This window comes from Triticum aestivum, chromosome 7A (genome assembly GCF_018294505.1).
Source record: "Triticum aestivum cultivar Chinese Spring chromosome 7A, IWGSC CS RefSeq v2.1, whole genome shotgun sequence".
NCBI classification, from domain to species: Eukaryota; Viridiplantae; Streptophyta; class Magnoliopsida; order Poales; family Poaceae; genus Triticum; species Triticum aestivum.
In genome coordinates, this window is record NC_057812.1 from 354,763,677 (window position 1) to 354,788,642 (window position 24,966).

At 48.2% G+C, this 24,966-nt stretch overlaps 1 protein-coding gene across 1 annotated transcript; it reads right to left on the bottom strand.

Annotated features, from left to right (window-relative positions):
* Nucleotides 1-2,567: 2,567 nt before the first annotated feature.
* Nucleotides 2,568-23,953, bottom strand: LOC123154745 (putative glucose-6-phosphate 1-epimerase). The gene is made up of 9 exons (XM_044573391.1): nt 23,742-23,953; nt 9,597-9,671; nt 9,263-9,316; nt 9,021-9,181; nt 8,771-8,911; nt 4,270-4,372; nt 3,739-3,838; nt 3,405-3,641; nt 2,568-2,942 (listed from the first exon to the last, which is right to left on the bottom strand). The coding sequence occupies exons 1-8, from the start codon at nt 23,865-23,867 to the stop codon at nt 3,430-3,432; spliced, it is 972 nt and encodes a 323-aa protein (XP_044429326.1). The 5' UTR covers nt 23,868-23,953; the 3' UTR covers nt 2,568-2,942; nt 3,405-3,429.
* Nucleotides 23,954-24,966: the final 1,013 nt, after the last annotated feature.

Below are 24,966 nucleotides of genomic sequence, written 5' to 3' on the forward strand. Positions count from 1 at the left end.
GCCAGGCCGAACGAGGTGGATCTCAGGTTCGTTACTATGGCCCTCAAAGCGTTTGGGGACGCTTCGGGATTGGGAGTCAACTACTGCAAAACATCCGCAGTTATCCATGGTGAGGAGTTGGACAAAAACGGGGTTTTTATCATTTATGCCACGGGTTGTGTCCCACTACTCAGTTTTGCCACTAGGAATTTCAACTGCTCAAAAATACCATCGCTTCGTTAGACACATCCTCAAAAATGCCACTGGACACCATTATTATGATCTCAAATCTCTTTTGCCATGTTATAATGACATAAATACCTATGAACCAACATGCCAGCTCTCCCTCTATCTTACTACAATAAAGTGTGAGGCCCACTTGTTCCCAACGGCGTTCTTATTTTCTTGTACAATTATTCGCTTGGTTACTCCTGACAAGTGGGGCCACACTTATAATTGTGAGATAGATAGAACTGACATGTGGGTCTAGGCTTATTTTTGTCATATAACATGGTCAACGGGTTTGACGTGAAAATAACAATGTCTAATGGCATTTTTTAGCAAACTGGCATTTTTGAGATATCTAATGGCATTTTTGAGATATCTAATGGCATTTTTGAGCAAGCATCTCACGAATCAATGGCCTTTTTGAGTAGTTGTAACTTCTAATGGCAAAACTGAGTAGCGGGGCACAACTAGTGGCATAAATGATAAAAAAAACCAACATAATTCTCAACCTGTTACAGTGCGATCTGGGGAAGTTTCCGTGCAACTCTCGCCGTACACCAGCCCAAAAGGGCGGACTGGCAGCCTATGTTGGATAGAGCGAAGAAGTGTGCCCCAGGGTGCCAACGAGGCCTGTTACAGTGTTCGGGTCAGCTAGTGTTGGTCAAGTCTGTGATCGTTGCGAAACCGATCCACCACTTCATAATCACGGGCGCGCCGGCATGGGTGTTTCGAGAACTTGATAAATAGATGAGGGTGTTTTTCTGGGCAGGCAAGGAGAAGGCCTCCGGAGGACAATGCATGGTAGCTTGGAGCATGGTATGCAAGCCGACGTGCTTTGGTGGGCTTGGAATTACAAACCTCAAATTGCATGGCCTTGCTCTCAGTCAGGTGGGAGTGGCTGAAGCGCACGGATTCAGAGAGACCATGGCAGGGTCTGAACATGATCAATGATAAGGATGCCCGAGCAGTTTTTGACAGTATGGTCAAGATCGAGGTAGGGAAGGGCACTAAGGTCTTATTCTAGAGGGACCATTGGATCCATGTGTTTGCAGCGGTTGACATAGCGCCGATGATTCACGCTCAGGTAGATACGCGCACCAAACAGACGCACGGTCAAGGAGGGTCTGGACAACGGAAGATGGTTACAGGATGTTGTGGGGGAGCTCACTTTTGTGGGTCACCTCAATCTGGCCATTAGCACCGTTCAGCGAGATACCGGTGTGTCGGATACCTTCTCTTGGCCAGCTGAATCTTCTGGTGTGTACTCGGCCAGTTCGACATATCAACGGTTGTGCCTCGGTGATGTCAAGGCCCCATATGCATCTTGCATCTGAAAGAGTTGGGCACTTTTCAAGTGCAAGATCTTTGCTTGGTTGGCGGTCCAGCATTGTATCTGAACTTCGGACCGCCGAGCCAAGCATGGTCTACAAGATCACCCCTCGACTTGCTACACGTGCTTACAGGATGAAGACAATGCAGAACATATTTTGATACGCTGCGGATATGCACGCGAGATGTGCGGATATGCACACGAGGTGTGGCACGTTTGCTCCAATACATTAAACTTGAGCATCAGGACTCCGGACGTACATGATACTTTCTTGGATTGGTGGATTGAGACCATGGGGAGTTTGGCTAGGGGTTTGAAGAGAGGTTTCGATACCTTAGTCATCTTAGTTGCTTGGGAGCTCTGGAAGCAATGGAAGGATACTTTCTTGGATTGATGGATCGAGACCAGAGGAGTTTGGCTAGGGATTTGAAGAGAGGTTTCGATACCTTTGTCATCTTAGTTGCTTGGGAGCTCTAGAAGCAACGGAACGTGCGCGTGTTTAACAGGACGCACAAGACCCCGTTGGAGTTGGCCGACGACATCTTAAGAGTTGTAGAACAATGAAGACAAGCGGTTGTTGGAGTTGGTGGTTTACTATATTTTGTGAAAGAATAGCCTTCGAGTAGTTTGTGTGGGTTGTATTGGGTGGTGGGCGAGTGTGGATGTACCCATCTAACTTGTACATAGATTTTCTATCTTCTATAAAAATATGGTACGCTTTTGACGTGCTACGTGCTCTCAAAAAAAAATTGCTCCTAACAATGAGCAAGGGCCATACCAGAGTCGTGCTGAAAACTGACTGCCAGGCAGTCTATGATGCATGGCACCAACATGATCGCTCGATGGGAGGGAGTATCTTCAGGGAGAAGCGCACCTATCTTCCGAACTTGCAGGGATTTGAGATTTGTCGGACTGGTCGTGATGCAAACGTTGCTGCCCATACTTGTGCCAAAGAGTCTTTGGCGTCCACACTAGTTCTATTATTTTTCCTGTAATCCCTGATTTTCTGCTTGACATTGTACAATCAGACTTGGTCCACCAAAATGAATAAAATGCCTTGAGGGCGGTTCTGGAAAAAAAAAATTACATAGCTACATAATTTATTTTTTTGCGGGAAGAAAATGCTACTTTAACATAAAATGCTACAACTGCACCACATGGTAACATTCCTTAGTATGGCCACTGAACCACACGAAACGTTACTTTAGACTGATGGATTTGATTACGGACGAGTTGACCTGCTCTGGGCTAAAAACAACTGACGTGGTCTGTTATTTTAGAACTGCCCTACTACCCACTTGTAGATACAAAAAGGGCAAAAGATAGAGGATGATGAAAAGGAAGAAAGGTCAAGGCAATGTCCGAGTCAGCCCAGCATCAAATAGGTAAGGGCAATGAAGTGCTTCTGCAGAGGCCAAATATTTCGTGAGTTAGAACGAGAGGATAGGTACACAAGGTTCATAGAAATGATAGTTACTGTGCAATTAGCTGCTCACATAGATATGCAATTGACACTTCGTGAGAACAAATTCATCAGGCTGATGGCCATAATGCAAAGTTTAAAAAAAATGCAAGTTTTACAATTGCCAACGAATACCAAAAGCCTACAATTTCAAAATCCTTTCACCCTAAAGCAGACTTGTTGATGGAGGCATGTGAGAATCACCATCTTTCAAAGGTGGTGTATGCAAGAACGACAAAGAAAAGACAGTTCATCTTCTAGTCAGCTGCTAATCACATACCAGGTATATTCATAACCATAATACTCCAAGAGACTTCTTGTTGCAGTGGTATGTAAGTACCAGAACATAATCCAATAAGTGATGCATTGAAACCAGAACACAGCTTAGCTAGAGTAAAACATCACCTGTACAAGAGGAAGAAGTGAGGACTCAACCATGAAGGACCTTTAATGGATCTAACTGCCCACTGCAGTAGCTGGAAGGAACAGCGGAGAGCCCAAGCCTTCCTTTCCACTCTTCACCAGGCTTGAGGGTAATTGGCTTCTCAACGGCTGCAGGCTCCACACAAAGCATGTGCTTGTATTCTGAATCCCCAAAATCTTGCATAGCTTTTGCCTTCTTATCCCAAGGGTTCCAAACAACTAGAGAACAACAGGTAATGATGAAGATGAAAGTAATTTGCAGCAATAGATTTCATTAAATTCAACATAAAAAGGTTTTCCATTAAATCAAGCTTACCAGCATCGGGAAGTCCTTCTTTTGTCACGACGAATGTTCTTCTCATGTCATGATCAATAATTGCAACTTTCGAGGGTGCAGCAAGATATACCTTATCAACCTTTATGACAAATCAATTACAGGTAGGAAGCATGAGATATCAAGTATTTACATTGATAGTTACTCTCTCCTTTCTGGTTTATAGGGTTCAACACAACCAACCAAGATAGATGATGAGTGGTGGAATAATTTTCGTAGTTTGCAAAAGTACTCAATTAATGCGCTCGTTTTCCTCAAATAATTGTGTTTACCAATGCATTAATTGCAATGCATGCATGCATGACCAATAAATAACTACGAACTTCTACATGCATGACCAACAAATAACTACGAACTTCCTCACATGCAGTGATTTAATGCACCTTGATATCTAAGTGTGTGATGGGAAGCAATAGAAATGAGACTTATAAAACGGTAAAACGAAAGTTTTGAGATAAGCCCTGTAAACCGAAAAGGAGGTAGTAGATTTTTTAAATGAAGTAATACACCTACTTCTGATTCAAATACAATAGCATCTCCTTGCTCTGTGAAACGCTCCTTTCCCTTCATGTTGTCAAGGTAGTCCATTGTTTCCAGCCCTTCGACGCGTACTTCACTACAGGGTTTATAAGAAGTGAGAATACTTGCAGTGGCAGTCTCAAATATTATTATCAATGAGAAACAAAGGCAAAAGAATAAAGAATTCGGCACTTCAAGCAATTGAAGTAACTCGACGGCAAGCTTGTAAAAAACGTCTTATATTGTGGGACGGATGGAGTATTTCTAAAAAAGGACAGACCCAGTGCATAGAAGCTCCCACACAAGGTGGGGTCTGGGGAGGGATTATAGGAACCTAGTCTTGCCCCTGCAAAGTGCAATGCAGAGAGGCTGGTTCGAACCCAGGACCTCTTGGCACAAGTGGGAGGACTTCACCACTGCGCCAGGCCTAATTAGCACAATCACTAGAATGACCACACAAGAATATATCAGTATTATATTTTCTTCAATTTAGTATTAATATGGAAAAGCATGCACCGAACATAGTTATGCTGCTCGTAGTGGGGAGTATCATACACTGTGATACTAGTCTATGATACTATCCTCATAGTGCATAGTACTCCCTCCGTCCAGGTGCATAGGGCGCCTAAGAGAATCCAAATTTTCCAAGAGTATTAGTCGTGTACACAGTTAATATCGCTCGTTCCTCTCGCACGCCTCCTTCGGAACCCCGTGTACACCAGCTAGTACTACTTCACTCATCCCACGCAACACAAGGAGGTAGTTCATTTCGTTGTGAGAAATTGAGATAGGAGTGCTCAGGCACTCAAGTTAGCACCCCTTTTGTGACACAACAACACTTGTAATCCCTCTCATTTTCAGATCAATGCAGAACAGGAGGTAGGATTTTACACTATCAATGGCGACCTGAACCTGTATAAAAATCCTTCGTGTCTTTTGTGACCTTTTCCAAAGGAAACAGAGCATTTTAGGCCCTAGTCGAACACAAAAATACAGGGTATCCTTGATCCCTGATGTCTAGAGTTGACACTTCAACGGCATCCCTGACACCTCGCATAGCGGTCAAGGCCAACAGGCACCGCTAAGCTCCACAGCCACGACCAAGCCGCCGTTGGGTAGCCAACCTCAGGGGCATCAAATCCGAGTGGGGGATCCGTCACGGCAGCCGCTTGAGCAACCTCCTACATCCATCGCAGGTCGCGACGCCACTTGGGCGTGCCATGCACAGCCGACGCACACCACCAGCGGTACCTTATTTTACTTGCTCTAAGAGCATCTCCAATACCTGGATAGTAGTGCAAACAACATAGTGAAGTACAAGATGGCGAAGAAGGCCGCAAAGCGAGCTGTTAGTGAAGCAAGGGGTCGGGCGTATGAGGACCTCTACCAACGGTTAGACACGAAGGAAGGCGAAAGGGACATCAATAAGATGGCCAAGATCCGAGAGAGGAAGACGAGGGATATTGGCCAAGTCAAATGCATCAAGGACGGAGCAAACCAACTCCTGGTGAAGGACGAGGAGATTAAGCATAGATGGCGGGAATACTTCGACACGCTGTTCAATGGGGAGAATGAGAGCTCTACCATTGAACTGGACGACTCCTTTGATGAGACCAGCATGCGTTTTGTGCGGCAAATCCAGGAGTATGAGGTCAAGGAGACTTTAACAAGGATGAAAGGAGGCAAGGCGATGGGCCCTAATTGTATCCCCATTAAAGTGCGGAAAGGCCTCAGGGACATAGGGATAGTATGGCTAACCAAGCTTTTCAACCTCATTTTTTGGGCAAACAAGATGCCAGAAGAATGGAGACGGAGTATATTAGTACCGATCTTCAAGAACAAGGGGGATGTTCAAAGTTGTACTAATTACTGTGGAATTAAGCTGATGAGCCATACAATGAAGCTATGGGAGAGAGTCATTGAGCACCGCATAAGAAGAATGACAAGACCAAAAATCGGTTTGGTTTCATGCCTGGGAGGTCGACCATGGAAGCCATTTTCTTGGTGTGACAACTTATGGAGAGATCCAGGGAGCAAAAGATGGACTTGCATATGGTGTTCATTGACTTGAAGAAGGCATATGATAAGATACCGTGGAATGTCATGTGGTGGGACTTGGAGAAACACAAAGTCCCAGCAAAGTACATTACCCTCATCAAGGACATGTATGATAATGTTGTGACAAGTGTTCGAAAAAGTTATGTCGACACTGATGACTTCCCGATTAAGATAGGACTGCATCAGGGTCAGCTTTGAGCCCTTATCTTTTTGCCTTGGTGATGGATGAGGTCACAAGGGATATACAAGGAGATATCCCATGGTGTATGCTCTTTGCGGATGATGTGGTGCTAGTTGACGATAGTCGGACGGGGGTAAATAGGAAGTTAGAGTTATGGAGACAAACCTTGGAATCGAAAGGGTTTAGGCTTAGTAGAACTAAAACAGACTACATGATGTGCTGTTTCAGTACTACTAGGTGTGAAGGGGAGGAGGTTAGCCTTGATGGGCAGGTGGTGCCTCAGAAGGACACCTTTCGATATTTGGGGTCAATGTTGTAGGAGGATGGAGGTATTGATGAAGATGTGAACCATCGAATCAAAGCCGGATGGATGAAGTGGCGCCAAGTTTCTGGCATTCTCTGTGACAAGAGAGTGCCACAAAAGCTAAAAGGCAAGTTCTACAGGACGGCGGTTCGACTCGCAATGTTGTATGGCGCTGAGTGTTGGCCGCCTAAAAGGCGACATGTTCAACAATTAGGTGTGGCGGAGATGCATATGTTGAGATGGATGTGTGGCCACACGAGGAAGGATCGAGTCCAAAATGATGATATACGAGATAGAGTTGGGGTAGCACCAATTGAAGAGAAGCTTGTCCAACATCGTCTGAGATGGTTTGGGCGTATTCAGTGAAGGCCTCCAGAAGCTCTAGTGCATAGCGGACGGCTAAAGCGTGTGGAGAACTATGTTTTTAAGGCGACGCCTTACCGCCTTAGGGAGGGGGGGCGCTTTGGCGCCTAGGCGACGCCTAGGCGGGCGCTTTGGACGCCTAGGCGCCCAAAGCGGTCGATTTTCCAAAGCGGAGGGGGAGCGCTTCGACGCCTAGGCGTCGCCTAGGCGTCGCCTTAGGGACGCTTTAAAAACATAGGTGGAGAATGCCAAGAGAGGTCGGGGTAGACCGAATTTGACATAGGAGTCCGTTAAGAGAGACCTGAAGGATTGGAGTATCACCAAAGAACTAGCTATGGACAGGGTACGTGGAAGCTTGCTATCCATGTGCCAGAGCCATGAGTTGGTCGCGAGATCTTATGGGTTTCACCTCTAGCCTACCCCAACTTGTTTCGGACTAAAGGCTTTGTTGTTGTTGTTATTTTTTTAAGAGCATCTCCAATAACTTGTTAGTTAGTTTGTTGGTCAACATATCCATGTCATCAACCAACAATGTATCATACACGTACTCCAATGGTTGTACTCCCTTCGTCTTTGAGAACAAGGCCACTTCGTTTTTTGTGTCAAACTTTTGACTCATAATTTTGGTCAACAAAATATGAGTTATATGTCATAAAAAATACTCCCTCCATTCCATAGTGTAGTGAATATAGATATTCTGTTAAGTCAAACTTTACAAACTTTGACCAAGTTTATAGAGAAAATTATTTGCATCTAGAATACTAAATATATACAATATGAAAATACGTCTTGTGATGTATATAATGACATGTATTTGGTATCCCAGATGTGTAAGTTTTTCTCCACGTTAAAGTTTGTAAAGTTTGACTTTTCAAAAAATCTATACGCATCATCAGAAAGTTCACCAAGATGTGCAGCCAACGGCATACTTTTTGTGGCATATAACTCTCATTTTATTGGTAAAATTAATGGACAAAGTTAGAACAAAAATATGAAGTGGCCTTGTATTCAAAGACGAAGGGAGTATGTAAGGTTGACCAATAGGAGGTGAGCGAATATGGAAGCTTGCTCTCTTTCTTTACCTCGGAGCTTGTGCACACGGTGTTGGTTCATTTTCATTCAACCTCACACTCTCTCTTCATTCATTACTTGACACATCATCGAAGATGCTTACTTGGCAATTTTACCGACAAGCATCTTACAGCTGAGCACACATCCAGCAAAGGGGAACCGAGGAAAGAGAGAGCACTGAGCACACATCCAGCAAAGGGGAACCGAGGAAAGAGAGAACACGCATGTCAGCAGCCTTTCAAGCACACACAGAGCTAGCTTGCTAGCTGGCCCAATAAACCCGGATGAAGGGACTAGTACTATACTACATCCCAAATTTATACGGCATAAGCCAAGACTGAGCGAGTGAATATAGTTGCATACATGCACATGACTATTAAAGCAGTGCACAATTGTACAAAACCAAATTCTGAATTTCCAACAAGATGTCAAAAAATGGAGCAGTCGATTGCAGAGGTTAAAATTTCATTAAAAATAATAATGCAGACAACAAAGCGAAAAAACATAAGAGACCATACCTTATGTCAGAAACAGAGAAGTATGTGTGATATGCAAATGTATAAGAAAAAGGTCTTCCATCAGTGTTGGTATTCCTGATTCGAGACGTGAGACTCAAATCTCCACCAGCACCAAGAGCAATTCTCAAGCGAAACTCGAAACTGTTAATGTTGAATAAGCCAAGAGCAGAGTCAGAAATGTATGTATACATCATCACATGCATAAAAGAGATAATTGTGCCTATTCATGGTTTAAGCATCTAACACAAACCTGTGTGGCCACATCTTTAAATCATCTTCACTAGGCTTCAGAATAAGATCAACAAAAGCTTTAATTGCAGGATTTACTGGTAAAGGGGGTGGATTATCATCAATAGCCCAAAACCGATTTCTTGCAAATCCATGTTGCTCAAGATTTCCCTGAGTTCCAAACTGCATCAACATGGTAGTTCTCAGTGATAGGCAGAAAATAATTTTAACATGACCAGGTCATCATGGATGAAGGTTGCATACCTGGGGAAAGCAAATAGGTATCCCACCACGAAACGGTTTTGGAGGCTTGATGGCCTGAAAAAGAAAATTTTACTTTCAGAAACTGAGGCATTAACCTGGCCTGGATGTATAAGTACACATATGACAAGCATTGCAGCGCAATATATATCACGATTAGCACTTGAGCTAAAAAGAACTAGAATTGTCTGATTGAAACCCAATGGTAAAATCAGAAGCAATCATGGAAAAGGTTAAAAATGCAGAGATGAGGCGGATCTATTATGCAAAAATTAGAATCATACTGCATCAGGCAGTATGATTCATGATACACATGGCCAAAGACAGGATTATCTACCTTGCTGCTGACAAAAAGCAACTCCTCGCCATGGTCATTCTTCCATGAAGTTACTTGACCTCCAAAAAGACGGATCTGCGAATACAGAATACTTTAGTGATACTCATCATTACATCATGCGGTTTCACAATATAACAAACTGAAAGTCCAACGCATGGAAGACAACATGATATTACTTCCAAAAACAAAAGGGGTGAGGACGAAGAAATGAAGACGAAGGGAGAGGACTAGAGGCTCTCCTAGTTAGCATAAAAAAAGCACGGACACACCAGAAAATGCCAGTTTGCTGTCCTGATACGGCAGGATACGGGGGCACGGCAGGATATGTGAATCCAGCAGTATCCCCTGATTTTTTATTTCAAAAATAGAAAGAAAAAAGCAGGGATACAGCAGGATACGTAAGTGACACATTTGGGACACGGCCTGGCCCAAAAACAGCCTCGGTCCAATACACCCGATCTTGCAGGGTCGCACGTGTTAGAGTTATAATATAAATCATGTACCCCTTTGTATTTATCCCGTTGTATAAGGGGTTTCCTGCATATGTTTCACACCTGTACATGTATATATATCGGCCTATGGCCTCATGGGAATACAAGTTGCTTTCCTAACATGGTATTAGAGCATAGGTTCTTTTTCGCACGCGCAACTCGTGCTCTTCCCGATCCAATATTCTGCACAGCCGCCGGCGCTGTTCCTCCTACCCGTAGCTGCTCTGTTCCCTGCTGAAGGCAGTCTCGCTCGATCAATCTCGGCTTGCGCGAGACCGCTCGATCTCGGCAGCTCTTGTTCCTACGCGAGGCTGCTCGATCTCGGCTTACGCGAGCCCAGCCGCCGCTCGATCCCAGTCGCCCGCCCCGATCCAGTTGACCGTGCCCGCCCCGATCTGGTCGCCAGCGCCCGCCCGATCCAGTCGTCAGCGCCCGCCCCGACCCAGTTGCTCGCGCGCACCCCGCGATCCAGTCGCCCGTAGACGCTACTCCCTGCTCGCGCCCTGATTCCGCTGCTGGTGGTCTGCTGTTCCAGATTCTGCTGATTTGGGATCTCAAAAAAAAATGTCTGCTGCATCGGGCTATGTTGTTGTCCCTCACTGTCCGGTGATCTTCGATGGTACTAACTACACCGAGTTCACTGGCTTCATGCGCATTCACATGCGTGGCATCCGTCTCTGGGGTGTTCTTTCTGGCGAGGTCTGATGTCCGCCACGTCCGGTTCCTCCGGTGGCTCCTATTCCGCCGACTCCACCGGTTCTTCCTCCGGATGCTAATCAGGCCGCCAAGGATGCGGCTAAGCTTGCTGATGAGGCTACTGATCGTGCTTATGATGAGAGGGTTTTGGCTTATGAGGAGGCTCTTCAGACGCATCATGGTGCTCTGTCTGTTTACACCCAGTGGCTTGATGATGATGCTCGTGCTGCAGCTGTTCTCACTGCTAGTGTTCTGCCTTAGTTTGCTTCTGAGTTTCTGGGTCTTCCTACTGTCTTTGAGATGTGGACCCGTCTTCGTCAGCGCTATCAGCCCTCTGGTGATGCCTTATACCTTTCTGTGGTCCGTCAGGAGCATGCTCTTCAGCAGGGTGACTCTACTGTTGATGACTTCTATGCACAGAGTTCTGCTAACTGGCGCCAGCTTGATTCTCTCCGCAGTGCTGGTTGTCGTACCTGCCCCTGTTGCCAGGCTGTCCAGGCCAATTTGGAGTTTCATCGCGTCTATGAGTTCCTGTCTCGGCTCCGTAAGGAGTTTGAGCCCCGGCGTGCTCAGTTGTTTGCTCGTGGCCGTATTTCTCTCATGGAGGCGCTTTCTGAGATTCGTGCTGAGGAGACTCGCTTACATGGTGCTGGTTTGCTGGAGGTTCCCTCTGTGCTCGTTACTCGTGCTCCTACGCCACCTGCTGCACCGACCCCTTCTCGCTCGAGTGCTCCGCCGCTCTTGCCCACTCCTTCTGGAGGCTCAGGTCGCCCTCGTCCACATTGCGACTATTGCAACAATGATGGTCATCTTGAGTCTCAGTGCTACACGAAGAAGAAACACCTGCGCAAGGCGCGATCATCATCCTCAGGGCCTTTGTCATCTACCTCGACAGCTTCAGCCATTGCTTTGACTGAGCAGGATATTCTGAGACTTAAGCGTCTGCTCGCGGCTTCAGGTTCTTCCTCAACGGGTACTGCTGGTTCTGTGACTGATGCTTCCCGCACTGAGCAATCACCCTCTACACAGTCAGGTACATCCCCATGGGTTCTGGACTCTGGAGCTTCTTTTCATATGTCTTCTCATTCTTCCATTTTGTCCTCTCGTCGATCACTGGATTCTCCTGTTCATGTCTTCACTGCTGATGGTACTCCACTTTCTGTTGCTAGTAGAGGCAATCTTACCACTCCTTATTCTGTTCCTGATGTTGCTCATGTTCCTCGACTTACCATGAATCTGTTTTCTGCTGGTCAACTTACTGATTCTGGTTGTCGCGTCATCCTTGACGTTGACTCTTGTTCTGTCCAGGACCGTCGCACGCACACTCTGGTTGGGGCTGGCCCTCGCCGCCGTGATTCTCAGGGTCTTTGGGAGTTGGACTGGCTTCATGTTCCTTCCGCTGCCACCACCATCGCTAGTTCTTCCGTTTCTGTCGCCTCCGTTACTGGTTCCTTCCAGCAGTGGCATCATCGACTTGGTCATCTGTGTGGTTCTCGGTTGTCTTCTTTAGTTCGTCGAGGTCTTCTGGGGTCTGTCTCAGGAGATGTCTCTTTAGAGTGTCATGGTTGTCGTCTTGGCAAGCAGATTCAGTTACCATATTCACATAGTGAGTCAGTGTCCAAGCGTCTTTCGATTTAGTCCATTCTGATGTATGGGGTTCGGCCCCTTTCGCTTCGAAAGGTGGTCATAAATACTATATTATTTTCATAGATGATTTCTCTCGTTACACATGGCTTTATTTCATGACTTCTCGTTCTGGGGTGTTGTCTATTTATAAGCGTTTTGCTGCCATGGTTCATACTCAGTTCTCTTCACCCATTCGTGTTTTTCGTGCTGACTCCGCTGGCGAGTATATCTCTAAGATGTTGCGTGGTGTTCTTGCTGAGCAAGGGACTCTCTCTCAATTCTCTTGTCCTGGTGCTCATGCTCAGAATGGTGTGGCTGAGCGAAAGCATAGACATCTTCTTGAGACGGCTCGTGCATTGATGATTGCTGCCTTTCTCCCGCCTAATTTTTGGGCTGAGGCCGTCTCCACATCCACCTATCTTATCAATACACAGCCTTCCGCTGCTCTACAGGGTGGTGTTCCTTTCGAGCGACTTTTTGATCGTTCTCTCGATTATTCGATGCTTCGCTCGTTTGGTTGTGTTTGCTATGTTCTTCTTGCCCCTCGCGAACGCATCAAGCTGACCGCTCAGTCTGTTGAGTGTGTCTTCTTAGGCTATAGTGATGAGCATAAGGGCTATCGTTGTTGGGATCCTATCGGTCGTCGGATGCGTATCTCTCGAGACGTGACTTTTGATGAGTCTCGTCCCTTCTACCCACGCCCATCTTCCTCGACTTTTTCAGTGCAGGATATCTCTTTCCTCACTTTTCCTGACTCACCTATCACCCCCGTCGAGCCTGTACCTCTCCGTTCCACTTCCTCTCCTTCTCCACCTCTAGTTGATTTGCAGCCACCATCCTCCCCGGTCTCCTCGCCTAGCATGTCACCGGGTTCTCCACCTTCATCTCCGGTGACTTCCTCCCCGATCTCCTCTCCCAGCATGTCACCGGATTCTACACCTTCATCTCTGGTGACTTCTTCGTCGCCACCCCCCGATTCTACCTTGACGATTCCTCCTTCTATTATTCCATCTTTTCCTCAGCATTACACTCGTCGTCCACGACCAATCGATGCCTCTGTGGATGAGTCGTCATCTTCCTCTCAGCCTACTTATGGCTTGCGTTCTCGTCCTCGTCCGCCTGTTGATCGCTTTGGATTTCCCACCGCTGGTGCTGCTGTTCTTGAGCCGACTTCTTACCGTCAGACTGTTGTTCATCCTGAATGGCAGTTTGCGATGGCAGAGGAGATTGCTGCTCTTGAACGCACTGGTACCTGGGATCTTGTTTCTCTTCCTCCCGGAGTCCGTCCGATCACTTGTAAGTGGGTCTACAAGGTTAAGACTCGCTCCAATGGTTCTCTTGAGCGTCACAAAGCTCGTCTTGTGGCTCGTGGTTTTCAGCAGGAGCACGGTCGTGATTATGACGAGACTTTTGCTTCTGTGGCCCATATGACCACTGTTCGTACACTTCTTGCCGTTGCCTCTGCACGCCACTGGTCTATATCTCAGCTTGATGTTAAGAATGCCTTTCTTAATGGTGAGCTGCGTGAGGAGGTGTACATGCAGCCACCACCTGGGTATTCTGTTCCTAATGGCATGGTATGTCGTCTTCGTCGCTCTCTCTATGGCCTTAAGCAAGCCCCCCGCGCCTGGTTTGAGCGCTTTGCCTCTGTGATCACTGTTGCTGGTTTTTCAGCAAGTGCTCATGATCCAGCATTGTTTATTCACCTTTCTCCTCGTGGTCGGACTCTTCTTCTTCTCTATGTTGATGACATGATCATCACGGGGGATGACCCCAGGTATATTGCCTTTGTAAAGGCCCGTCTTAGTGAGCAGTTTTTTATGTCTGATCTTGGACCTCTTCGCTACTTTCTTGGGATTGAAGTCTCTTCTACCTCTGATGGCTTTTTTATATCCCAGAAAAAGTATATCCAGGATCTTCTTGCTCGTGCTGCTCTTACTGACGAGCGCGTTGTTGAGACTCCTATGGAGCTCAATGTTCACCTCCGTGCTACTGATGGTGATCCTCTCCCTGACCCGACGCGTTATCATCATCTTGTTGGCAGTCTTGTCTATCTAGCTGTCACTCGTCCGGACATCTCTTATCCGGTTCATATTCTGAGTCAGTTTGTCTCTGCTCCCACCTCGGTTCACTATAGTCATCTCCTTCGTGTTCTCCGCTATCTTCGAGGCACAATCTCTCACCGTCTATTCTTTCCTCGCTCCAGTTCTTTACAGCTTCAGGCCTATTCGGATGCTACGTGGGCTAGTGATCCTTCAGATCGCCGTTCACTTTCTGCTTACTGTGTTTTTCTTGGTGGTTCTCTCATTGCCTGGAAGACAAAGAAACAGCTTGCAGCTTCCCGTTCGAGTGTCGAGGCTGAGTTGCGAGCAATGGCTCTTTTCACGGCAGAGGTGACTTGGTTACGGTGGTTACTTCAGGATTTTGGTGTTTCTGTCACTACACCGACTCTGCTCTTATCTGACAGTACAGGTGCTATCAGCATTGCGCGCGATCCTGTGAAGCATGAGCTCACCAAGCATATTGGTGTTGATGCTTTCTATGTGCGCGCTGGTGTGCAGGATCAAGTTATTGCTCTTCAGTATGTGCCTTCCGAGTTACAGTTGGCGGATTTCCTGACGAAGGCCCAGACTAGAGCACAACATGGCTTTTATCTCTCCAAACTCAGTGTTGTTCATCCACCATGAGTTTGAGGGGGGGTGTTAGAGTTATAATATAAGTCATGTACCCCTTTGTATTTATCCCGTTGTATAAGGGGTTTCCTGCATATGTTCCACACTTGTACATGTATATATATCGGCCTATGGCCTCATGGGAATACAAATTGCTTTCCTAACAGCACGCACGCTCTCCACATAAGAACGAGATGCTCCCAGCCTCCTAGGCAGCAGTGGACATGCCGCCGCCTCCTGGACCAAAGCCGCAGCTGCCGCCGGCAACGCCTGGACTCGACCGGCGGCCGCTACCCCCAGCAGCATTAGCCTCTCCTCGCAGGTAACCCCAATCGCGAAGTCCCCAAACCCAGCAGACTCTCCTCAGCTTCTCATCTCTTTTATTCTGATTTCTTCCATTAAGCTGTTGGATGCTGCTTGCTGCTCTTTGAATACTTGTGCTGCTGCTGTTTGCTACCCATGTTGTGCTGCTCTTTGAATGCTTGTGCTGCTGGCCTGCTGCTGCTCATTCGAACAGTCGAATACTTGTGCTGCTGTTGAATCTTGAATGATGAATGCCTGGATGCTTTGCTGCTTGGCTTCTTGGAGTGAGGCCTCATCTTCTTCAGATAACAAAGATGTAGCAACCTGTGACAGAATTCCACACCCTGCCTTTGAGCAACTTTGCAAGGAAGACGGAGCAGCCCAACAACTCATTGAACATGGTGCAACTAGGCATACAATTCCTCTACCTCACTTTGCTGGTTCTGCTCCAACAAGAAAATGAAAGCAAACAGTTATTGGAGAGAGTTTTAATGCTGAGATCCGACAACAAGCTGATGCTCGTATTGCTAGAATGTTTTTCACCTACAATGCTCAGACTTGAACATGCTTGCTGATTTTTATCAGCCCCAATGATGATCATGAAGTTATAGAAATGAGAAACAAATGCTCTCGAAAGTTTTATCCAGAACAAGATGACCTCCAAACTATCAAGAATTTGCTGATTTTGCTCTTTTCATTAATGCCTTTGAAAATCCAGATTCTGTTGAAGATAGAGCTGATTTTGAACCTAAGCAATGATGGGGCACTCGTGGAGTAAGCACAAGATTGTTAAAAAAATTAGCATTGAAAGTACTTGAGCAACCAACTCCGCCTATGTTGTCTCAACATAGCCGGTCCCAAGCCCGGGTTAAGGAGGAGGGTTGTGATAGGCTTGGCGAGCCAACGTCAAAACTCAGCCACTCATATGGAGATGAAACCCAAAAGATTTTTGTTGGGGCGTAACCCTCTCAGCGACGCGCCACATCGGGACCCCGGCATGGGGGAAAATGAGCAAGGGTCTTCGCATTTGACTCGATGAGTGCGAAGGCAAGGAAGCTAGCCAAGCCTAGGAGGATCCACTTAGGTAGCTGGAACGTAGGGTCCTTGACAGGTAAGCTTCTGGAGCTAGTTGATACAATGGTGAGGAGAGGTGTTGATATCATTTGCTTCAAAGAAACCAAATGAAGGGGGCAGAAGGCGAAGGAGGTGGAGGATACCGGCTTCAAGCTATGGTACACGAGGACAGCTGCAAACAGAAATGGAGTAGGCATCTTAGTCAACAAGAGCCTCAAGTATGGAGTGGTAGACGTCAAGAGACGTGGGGACTGGATTATACTGGTCAAGCTGGTAGTTGGGACTTGTTCTCAATGTTATCAGCGCATATGCCCCGCAAGTAGGCCACAACGAGAACACCAAGAGGGAGTTCTAGGAAGGCCTAGAGGACATGGTTAGGAGTGTACCGATTGGCGAGAAGCTCTTCATAAGAGGAGACCTCAATGGTCATGTGGGTACATCTAACACAGGTTTTGAAGGGGTGAATGGGGGCTTTGGCTATGGTATCAGGAATCAAGGAGGAGAAAATGTCCTAACTTTGCTTTAGCCTACGAATGATTGTAGCTAACACCCTTTTTAAAAAGAGAGAATCACATCTAGTAACTTCTAGTATTGGTCAACACAATAGCCAGATTGATTTCATCCTCCCGAGAAGAAGACAGGCGTCCGTGCCTTGGTTGTAAGGTGATACCTGGAGAGAGTGTTATCCCTCAGCATAAGATTGTGCTTGCTGACTTCCGCTTTAGAATTCGTGTCTAGCGGGATAAGCGTGCCAAAAGTCGCAAGTGGTGGAAGCTCAAGGAGGAGGTAGCTCAGGCGTTCAAGGAGAGGGTCATTAAGGAGGGCCCTTGGGAGGAAGGAGGTGATGCGAACAATATGTGCATGAAGATGGCGACTTGCATTCGTAGAAGCGAAGCTAAAGATACCTTGTGGTGGAATGATGTCCAAAAGGCTATTAAGGAGAAGAAAGATTGTTTCATACACTTTTACCTGGATAGGGGTGCAGACAACATAGAAGTACAGGATGCAAAGAAGGCTGCAGAGCGAGCTGTGAGTGAAGCAAAGGGTCAGGCATATGAGGACACCGATGGTTAGACACGACGGAAGGCGAAAGGGACATCTATAAGATAGCCAAGATCCGAGAGAGGAAGACAAGGGATGTTGACCAAGTCAAATGCATCAAGGATGGAGCAGACCAGCTCCTGGTGAAGGACAAGGAGATTAAGCATAAACGACGGGAGTATTTCAACAAGTTATTCAATGGGGAGAATGAGAGCTCTACCATTGAATTGACGACTCCTTTGATGACACCAGCAGGCATTTTGAGCGGCGAATTCAGGAGTCCAAGGTCAAGGAGGCTTTAAAAAGGATGAAAGGAGGCAAGACAATGGGCCCTGATTGTATCCCCCATTGAGATGTGGAGAGGCCCCGGGGACATAGCGATAGTATGGCTAATCAAGCTTCCCAACCTCATTTTTTGGGCACATAAGATGCCGGAAGAATGGAGACGGAGTATATTAGTACCAATCTTCAAGAACAAGGGGGATGTTTAGAGTTGTACTAATTACCATGGAGTTAAGTTGATGAGCCATACAATAAAGCTATGGGAGAGAGTCATTGAGCACCGCTTAAGAAGAATGACAAGTGTGACCAAATATCAGTTTGGTTTCATGCCTGGGAGGTCGAGCATGGAAGCCATTTTCTTGGTACAACTTATGGAGAGATACAGGGAACAAAAGAAGGACCTGCATATGGTGTTGATTGACTTGGAGAAGGCCTATGATAAGATACCGCAGAATGTCATGTGGCGGGCCTTAGAGAAACACAAAGTCCCAGCAAAGTACATTACACTCATCAAGGAGATGTACGACAATGTTGTGACAATTGTTCGAACAAGTGATGGCGACATTGATGACTTCCCAATTAAAATAGAACTGCACCAGGGGTCAACTTTGAGCTCTTATTTTTTTTACTTTTTTATTGTTCTGGTGATGGACGAGGTCACAAGGGATATACAAGGAGATATCCCATGGTGTATGCTCTTTGTGGAATGGGGGTCAATAGGAAGTTAGAGTTATGGAGACAAGCCTTGGAATCGAAAGGTTTTAGACTTTGAAGAACTAAACCGAGTACATGAGTGTGTGATTTCAGTACTACTGAGTACAAGGAGATTAGTCTTAATGGGCAGGTGGTGCCTGAGAAGGACGCCTTTCGATTTTTTGGGTCAATGTTGCAGAAGGACAGGGATATCGATGAAGATGTGAACCATCGAATCAAAAGTCGATTGGATGAGAAGTGGCACCAAGCTTCTGGCATTCTCTGTGACAAGAGATTGCCACAAAAGCTAAAAGACAAGTTCTATAGGACGGCGATTCAACCCGCAATGTTGTATGGCGCCGAGTGTTGGGCAACTAAAAGGCAACATGTTCAACAATTAGGTGTGGCGGAGATGCGCATGTTGAGATGGATGTGTTGCCACACAACGAAGGACTGAGTCCGGAATGATGATATACAAGATAGAGTTGGGGTAACACTGATTGAAGAGAACCTTTGTCCAACATCGTCTGAGATGGTTTGAGCATATTCAGCGCATGCCCCCAGAAGTTGTAGTGCATAGCGAACGGTTAAAACGTGTTGATAATGTCAAGAGAGGTCAGGGTAGACCGAACTTGACATGGGAGGAGTCCGTAAAGAGAGATCTGAAGTACTGGAGTATCACCAAAGAACTAGCCATAGACAGGAGTGTGTGGAAGCTTGCTATCCATGTGCCAGAACCATGAGTTGGTCGCGAAAACTTATGATTTCACCTCTAGCCTACCCCAACTTATTTGGGACTAAAGGCTTTATTGTTGTTGTTGTGAAGTACTTGAGCAGCCTGCGTCTTCCTCTTGTTGTGAGAGGAATTGGACCACAGATGGTTTCATCCATAGCGCTGCAAGAAACAAGCTAGCTCCTACCCGAGGTAATGATTTGGTGCTTACACACAACAAACACCGCCTGCTTTCAAGGAATTCTCGAAAATATCAAACTGGGCCAAGTCGAATGTGGGACATTGGGGGAGATGGACTTGTGACTTCTGCTCGTGTTGGCATGCTTGAAGGTGCAGATCTTTCACTTGATGAACTACAATTGAAAGAGGGAATAATTGATTCTCTCACTTGAGTCTTGCCCTTCAGTCATTCACTCCTTTAGGCTTCAGCCATGAGACCATCAGCCTATTTAATTTATGTTTCTAGATGTTATGTAATGTACTTCTGAACTGCCTATTTGCCATTTGAACTGTTTGACTATGTGGCCATCTGAGTGTTGTTAGCTCCTATTTATCATGATCTTAGTGGGCTCTGTCATGTTGCCAGTTTGTCATGGTTTGTATTTTGTAATATTGTGTCATGTTGGGAGTTTGAGAATTGAAATTGCTAAACCATACTAAAATTGGGAGACAAATAGCATTGCAAATTGGGTAAGCAAACTTCTTTACTGTTTTCATGTTTTCTTATTCTCTTCTGATTATGTCTTCTTTACTGTTTGATGTGTTTTGCAAGATGCAAATTGCAATGACATTGGGGGATGAGGATCAATCAAGAACTTGATAAAAGAGACACCAAATGGGGCGGCAGTATTCTCTATTCTGACCTCATTATCATTAATTTTTTGTCTTAACTCTACATGTACAATGGAGCACAAAACCAGCATACATCACTCGTACTAGAAGAAATTAGTTGTTTATTCTTATTTGTTGAATTATAGCGCTGCTGCGAAGTTCTTATCTCAGCAAGTTCACAAGCTGGGAATTATCACTAGGAATACCTTATGTACAACATTTATACAATCTGAAGAGTTGATTGCAGCATTTCTAAATGGTAAACGCTTGTACCCGGCGGACCGGCTGAAAGTTGTGTCGGTCGCGCACAGGCGTCACGCGTGCGCATCTCAAGTGGGGCCTGTCCACCGCCCTCCCTTCACCTTATCTTCTCAGAGGCTCAAACGACCACATCCACTTAATCTCATCTCATTACGCTCCCATCTCCTCTGCTCTACAGCTCAGCTCCACCTCATCTCGCGTGCCGCCGACAAGATCCTCTGCCACCGGCGACGCGATGCCGGCCGGCCATGGCCACCACCACCTTCTGTTTCTTATATCCCTGCCATGGCTGCTCCACCAAACGCCACCGCGCCAAGCTGCGCCTGATACCGCGGTGAGCCGTGCCCATGGATGCGAGGCCGTGGAGCTGCCAGCCTGCGGCAAAGACTGTTGCATCCTCAGACCGGCGGCAATGTCCGAGGTAACGCGTTGCGACCGGTGAGATGCGCTACTGGAACAGGCGTGGAGATTTGCTTCAACTGGAGAGGGGATTTGCTTCAACCGGCGAGGATGATGGTGGGCGGCGACGGTGGTGGGCTGCGGTAAGTTTCGCCTTTTTTGATTTTTGCTGGAGACACTTTCGATTTTTGCTGGAATCGGTTTCTCGATTTGCTGCAACAGGAGAGGATAGTGCTGGGTGACCATGATAGCAGGGGTGCCATGTTTTTTTGCTGGGAACCAGCTTTTTGACCTGCTGCAATCGGTGAGGATGGTGTTGGGGCGGCTACGACGGTGACGCCATGACTTTTTTTGCTGCATTGATTTTTTTGCTGGAAACCCCTTCAATTTTGCTAGAACTATATGAGTTTTTTGTTGAAACCATGTATGTTTTTTGCTGGAACCAAATCAATGTGTTTTGCTGGAAACACATTATTGTTTGTTGGAACCATATCAATTATTTGCTAGAACCATGTGTTTTGCTTTTCAAACTGGCGTTGCTATTTTTTGTTGCAACTGACGCGCGGCGACCCCGACGGCGGCGGCGAGCGGCGAACAGTAGGGAGCCAGCGGAGCTTCGAGGTCGCGCGGGCAAGGTTTGATGGCGTTTGTTGTGTTTTTTCTCTATGCATCGAGGCAAAAGGACCGAAGGAAAAGAAAAAAGGACAAGATCTGATGGTTTGCGGCTTCTAGATCGGTCGGCTAGCAGCCGACCAGCTGAAAGGTTGGGCCGGCCTGCCGGCGCCTAGTAGTGCCCTTTCTAAATTGCAGAAGGACATTGTTCTTATCACGATCTTATTAAGCATCTCCCCATGCTAAACTACACTTTCTAGAATGAAACTAACATATTCCAAAAAAGGCTTTCGCCCCGCTTTGTATATAACGATCATCCATAACCCGATACAAACGCACACCACCATAACACATGCACACACCCAAGACAGGATACATAGGCGTTGAGCACAGCAACACCGCCCCAAACACTACAGGAGCCACCAGGGTCCTCAACCATGGAGACGCCATCGCAAAGAGATCAAGCCGCATATGACCAACCGTGGGCTCCAAGGCAGCGCCTTCAGGAAGGTTATAACACCGGAGTGCCGCCACCATCCGACCCGAGGATCAGAGTTTCCCCTGGAGCAACACGACGGGCAATGAGGGTCGCGACGACGCCTTCAATAAGGGAACAAGCTACGCTGCCGCCGGTCCGTCCGAGGATAGAACAGGTTTTCACCCCGGCCAACACTCACCGCCACGAACGCCACACCCCGGCGACCACGCCGCCGACACGACCATGGCCACCGGGCAGCACCGAGCCACGGGCTCTGCCCATGAGCATTGCGCTCCCATCACCAGGGTCGCCGCCCCAGCATCCAAGACCTTGACACCACCTCACCCGAGCCCCGCCGCTACCCCAACCAAGGATACAAGCGGAAAGGACCCGCTTTTCGCGCCCCTGGGAGGCCCCAGCACCGAGACCCAATAGGCCGGCCAAACCTAGCCTCCATCGACCAGTCCTGCGGCACCGTGCGCGAGACGAGCTCGGTCCTGCTGCCGGGCGCGAGACAGACTCGGTCCTCCGCACCGAGCGCAGACGAGCGATGGACCACAGTTGAGAAAGGACCAACCCTTCGACGAAAGTGGCACCTGGACGACAAGGAGAGGGATCGAAGGTCGAAACGGGTTGCCTACAAACGAGTTGACGCCGGAAAGCCAGCCACCGCTGTAGCCGACCCGCCGAGTTGCCGGGATGCCGGCTCGGCGAATGGAAGCCTCCACGCCCAGAGGACAGAGCCACCTCGCCGCCGGCGCCAACAGCCGGAGCAGCAGCCATGCCGAGCCGCTGGCCCAACCCGCGCCGCCCGCCGGACACCCTGCGTCAGATCCGGCCGGAGCACGCCACCGCCATGACCACACACCCCAAGGCGTGACCAGCACCAGCACCACCCCTCCGGCGGCCCCAGCAACAACCACGCCCGCCACCCCCGCGCCCCATCGCAGATTGACGCGCACCGCCACCAGATCTGTCGCGCAAACGCAGGCGTTCCACCCCGGCACGAGCACTCACGCAGCCACCACAGCAAGGACGCCCACCCGCGCCACCGACACTGCCGTGCGCGTTGACGCTGGAAAGCCAGCCACCGCTGCAGCCGACCCGCTGAGTTGCCGTGATGCCGGCTCGGCGAATGGAAGCCTCCACGCCCAGAGGACAGAGCCACCTCGCGGCCGGCGCCAACAGCCGGAGCAGCAGCCACGCCGAGCCGCTGGCCCAACCCGCGCCGCCCGCCGAACACCCTGCGTCAGATCCGGCCGGAGCACGCCACCGCCATGACCACACACCCCAAGGCGTGACCAGCACCAGCACCACCCCTCCGGCGGCCCCAACAACAACCACGCCCGCCACCCCCGCGACCCATCACAGATTGACGCGCACCGCCACCAGATCTGTCGCGCAAACGCCGGGGTACCACCCCGGCACAAGCACTCACGCAGCCACCACAGCAAGGACGCCCACCCGCGCCACCGACACCCCAACACCGCCGTGCGCCTTGCACACACACACACCCCCCCCCCCCCAAGGAAAACCGCCCACGCAAGGCAGGCTTAGCCTGGCCTCGCACGCCAGCGTGGCGACGGAGACGCAAGGCTGGGGGGACCGCGGGCGGCGGCGGCTAGGGTTTCGCCCTGCCGCTCGTGGGAGCGGGCGGGGCAAAGGGGATGCATAAGGAGCCAACTAACAGATTCCAAGTTGGGCAACACCAGAATCATGCAATGTACCACTAATTATCAACCGAAACGGGGATATAATCAAACGAAATCGCATAACTGAGCAGCACAAACCTCGCAAATTCACACAATACGCATGCGGCTCAGCCGAATACCCATCGGATCTGCATAAATGGCACAAAATCCAGACGAATCGCGCGACAGCGAACCAACCCAAACCTAACATGCGTCGCGCCACACCGGAGGAGAGGCATGGCGAAGGGTTCGAATCAGGTACCTCCACGGAGCAGCTGCGCCTCCCACGGAGCACGACCTTGTCGAGGCCGCCGGGGGCCCTAATATACTCCAGGAAGGGCGATGAAAGCTGTTGCGGCGGCGGCGAGTGGGGTGTGGCTGCGGCCATCGCGTTACGCGCCCAAGCGACGGCGTCTTAGCTAGAGCCCTCAAAAACTAAAAATAACTGTTTTTTTACAGTTTTCATCGAAAAAAAGCCATAGACTAGAACTCTTTAACTCTTAAACCCTCAATTTTTTTGAAGGTCCAACCCTCAAACCTTCTCTCAATCCTCAAAAATAAGGGTTGGGGAGCAAAACCTACCCCAACTCTCATTTGGCGGTTATACTCGCGCGGGAGGGAAAAATCCTCCCAACTCCCGCGTCCACACCCGCGACCGCCGCTGCTAGTCGCCCCCGTCGCCGGCGGACGCCCCGTCGACCTCCCGCGTGCAACGACAACGTCGTTCATGGGGAATATTCCGTTATAAGGGTTGGGTTTGAGGGTTCTAATATTTGCCCCTGTTTTTCAACTCGTAAAAGTGCACAAAAAGATTATTTTTTGACCCTTAAAACGCTAGTGAGGGTTTGATAGTTTGAGGGTTCTACTAGTAATGCTCTTAGGAACCCCTAATCCTAGCATGCGCGCTCACCCGCGGACACACCAGTTTTGGGGGTTTATTCGCTGGACGAAGGTGAGGCGTATCTCTACCCCTGTTCCAAAAGTTCCTATCTGTTTAGTTTCTGGTAATAAAAACCGTTACAACTAAAAGTCTCTAAAACTCTTCCTCGGGGTCTTCTTTCATATAAGTTTCAAATGTTCATTTTAAGTCCCTATAAGTCTCTCATGTTTGGTTTAGATGTGTCAGCAGTCCTGTTCATGTTATCTCTGAAGATGCAACACCTGAACCTGAAGTTGAGGACAGAAGGCCTGTAGCCGCTCAGGATCGTGCCGACAAGAGCAAGGCGCCAGTTCCACTAGGCCCAAGGCCCAAGTCCAACCGGCCCAAAAGGCTTCCCTAGTGGCTTGCTAGCCCAAACTGGGCCCGCTGAGCGGGTGTATTGTTAAATAGCTACAGTAGTCCATCGTCTCACTTTGGCTAGGATTTGGACGGCCACGGCCGTGGCTCGATTGTAACGGATAGAGGTGTGGGTGGTTGGGAGGAATCCTCATCCGAATTCAAATTCTTAGCTCGAATCCCCATGAAAATTCCTTCGATCCACTGACCA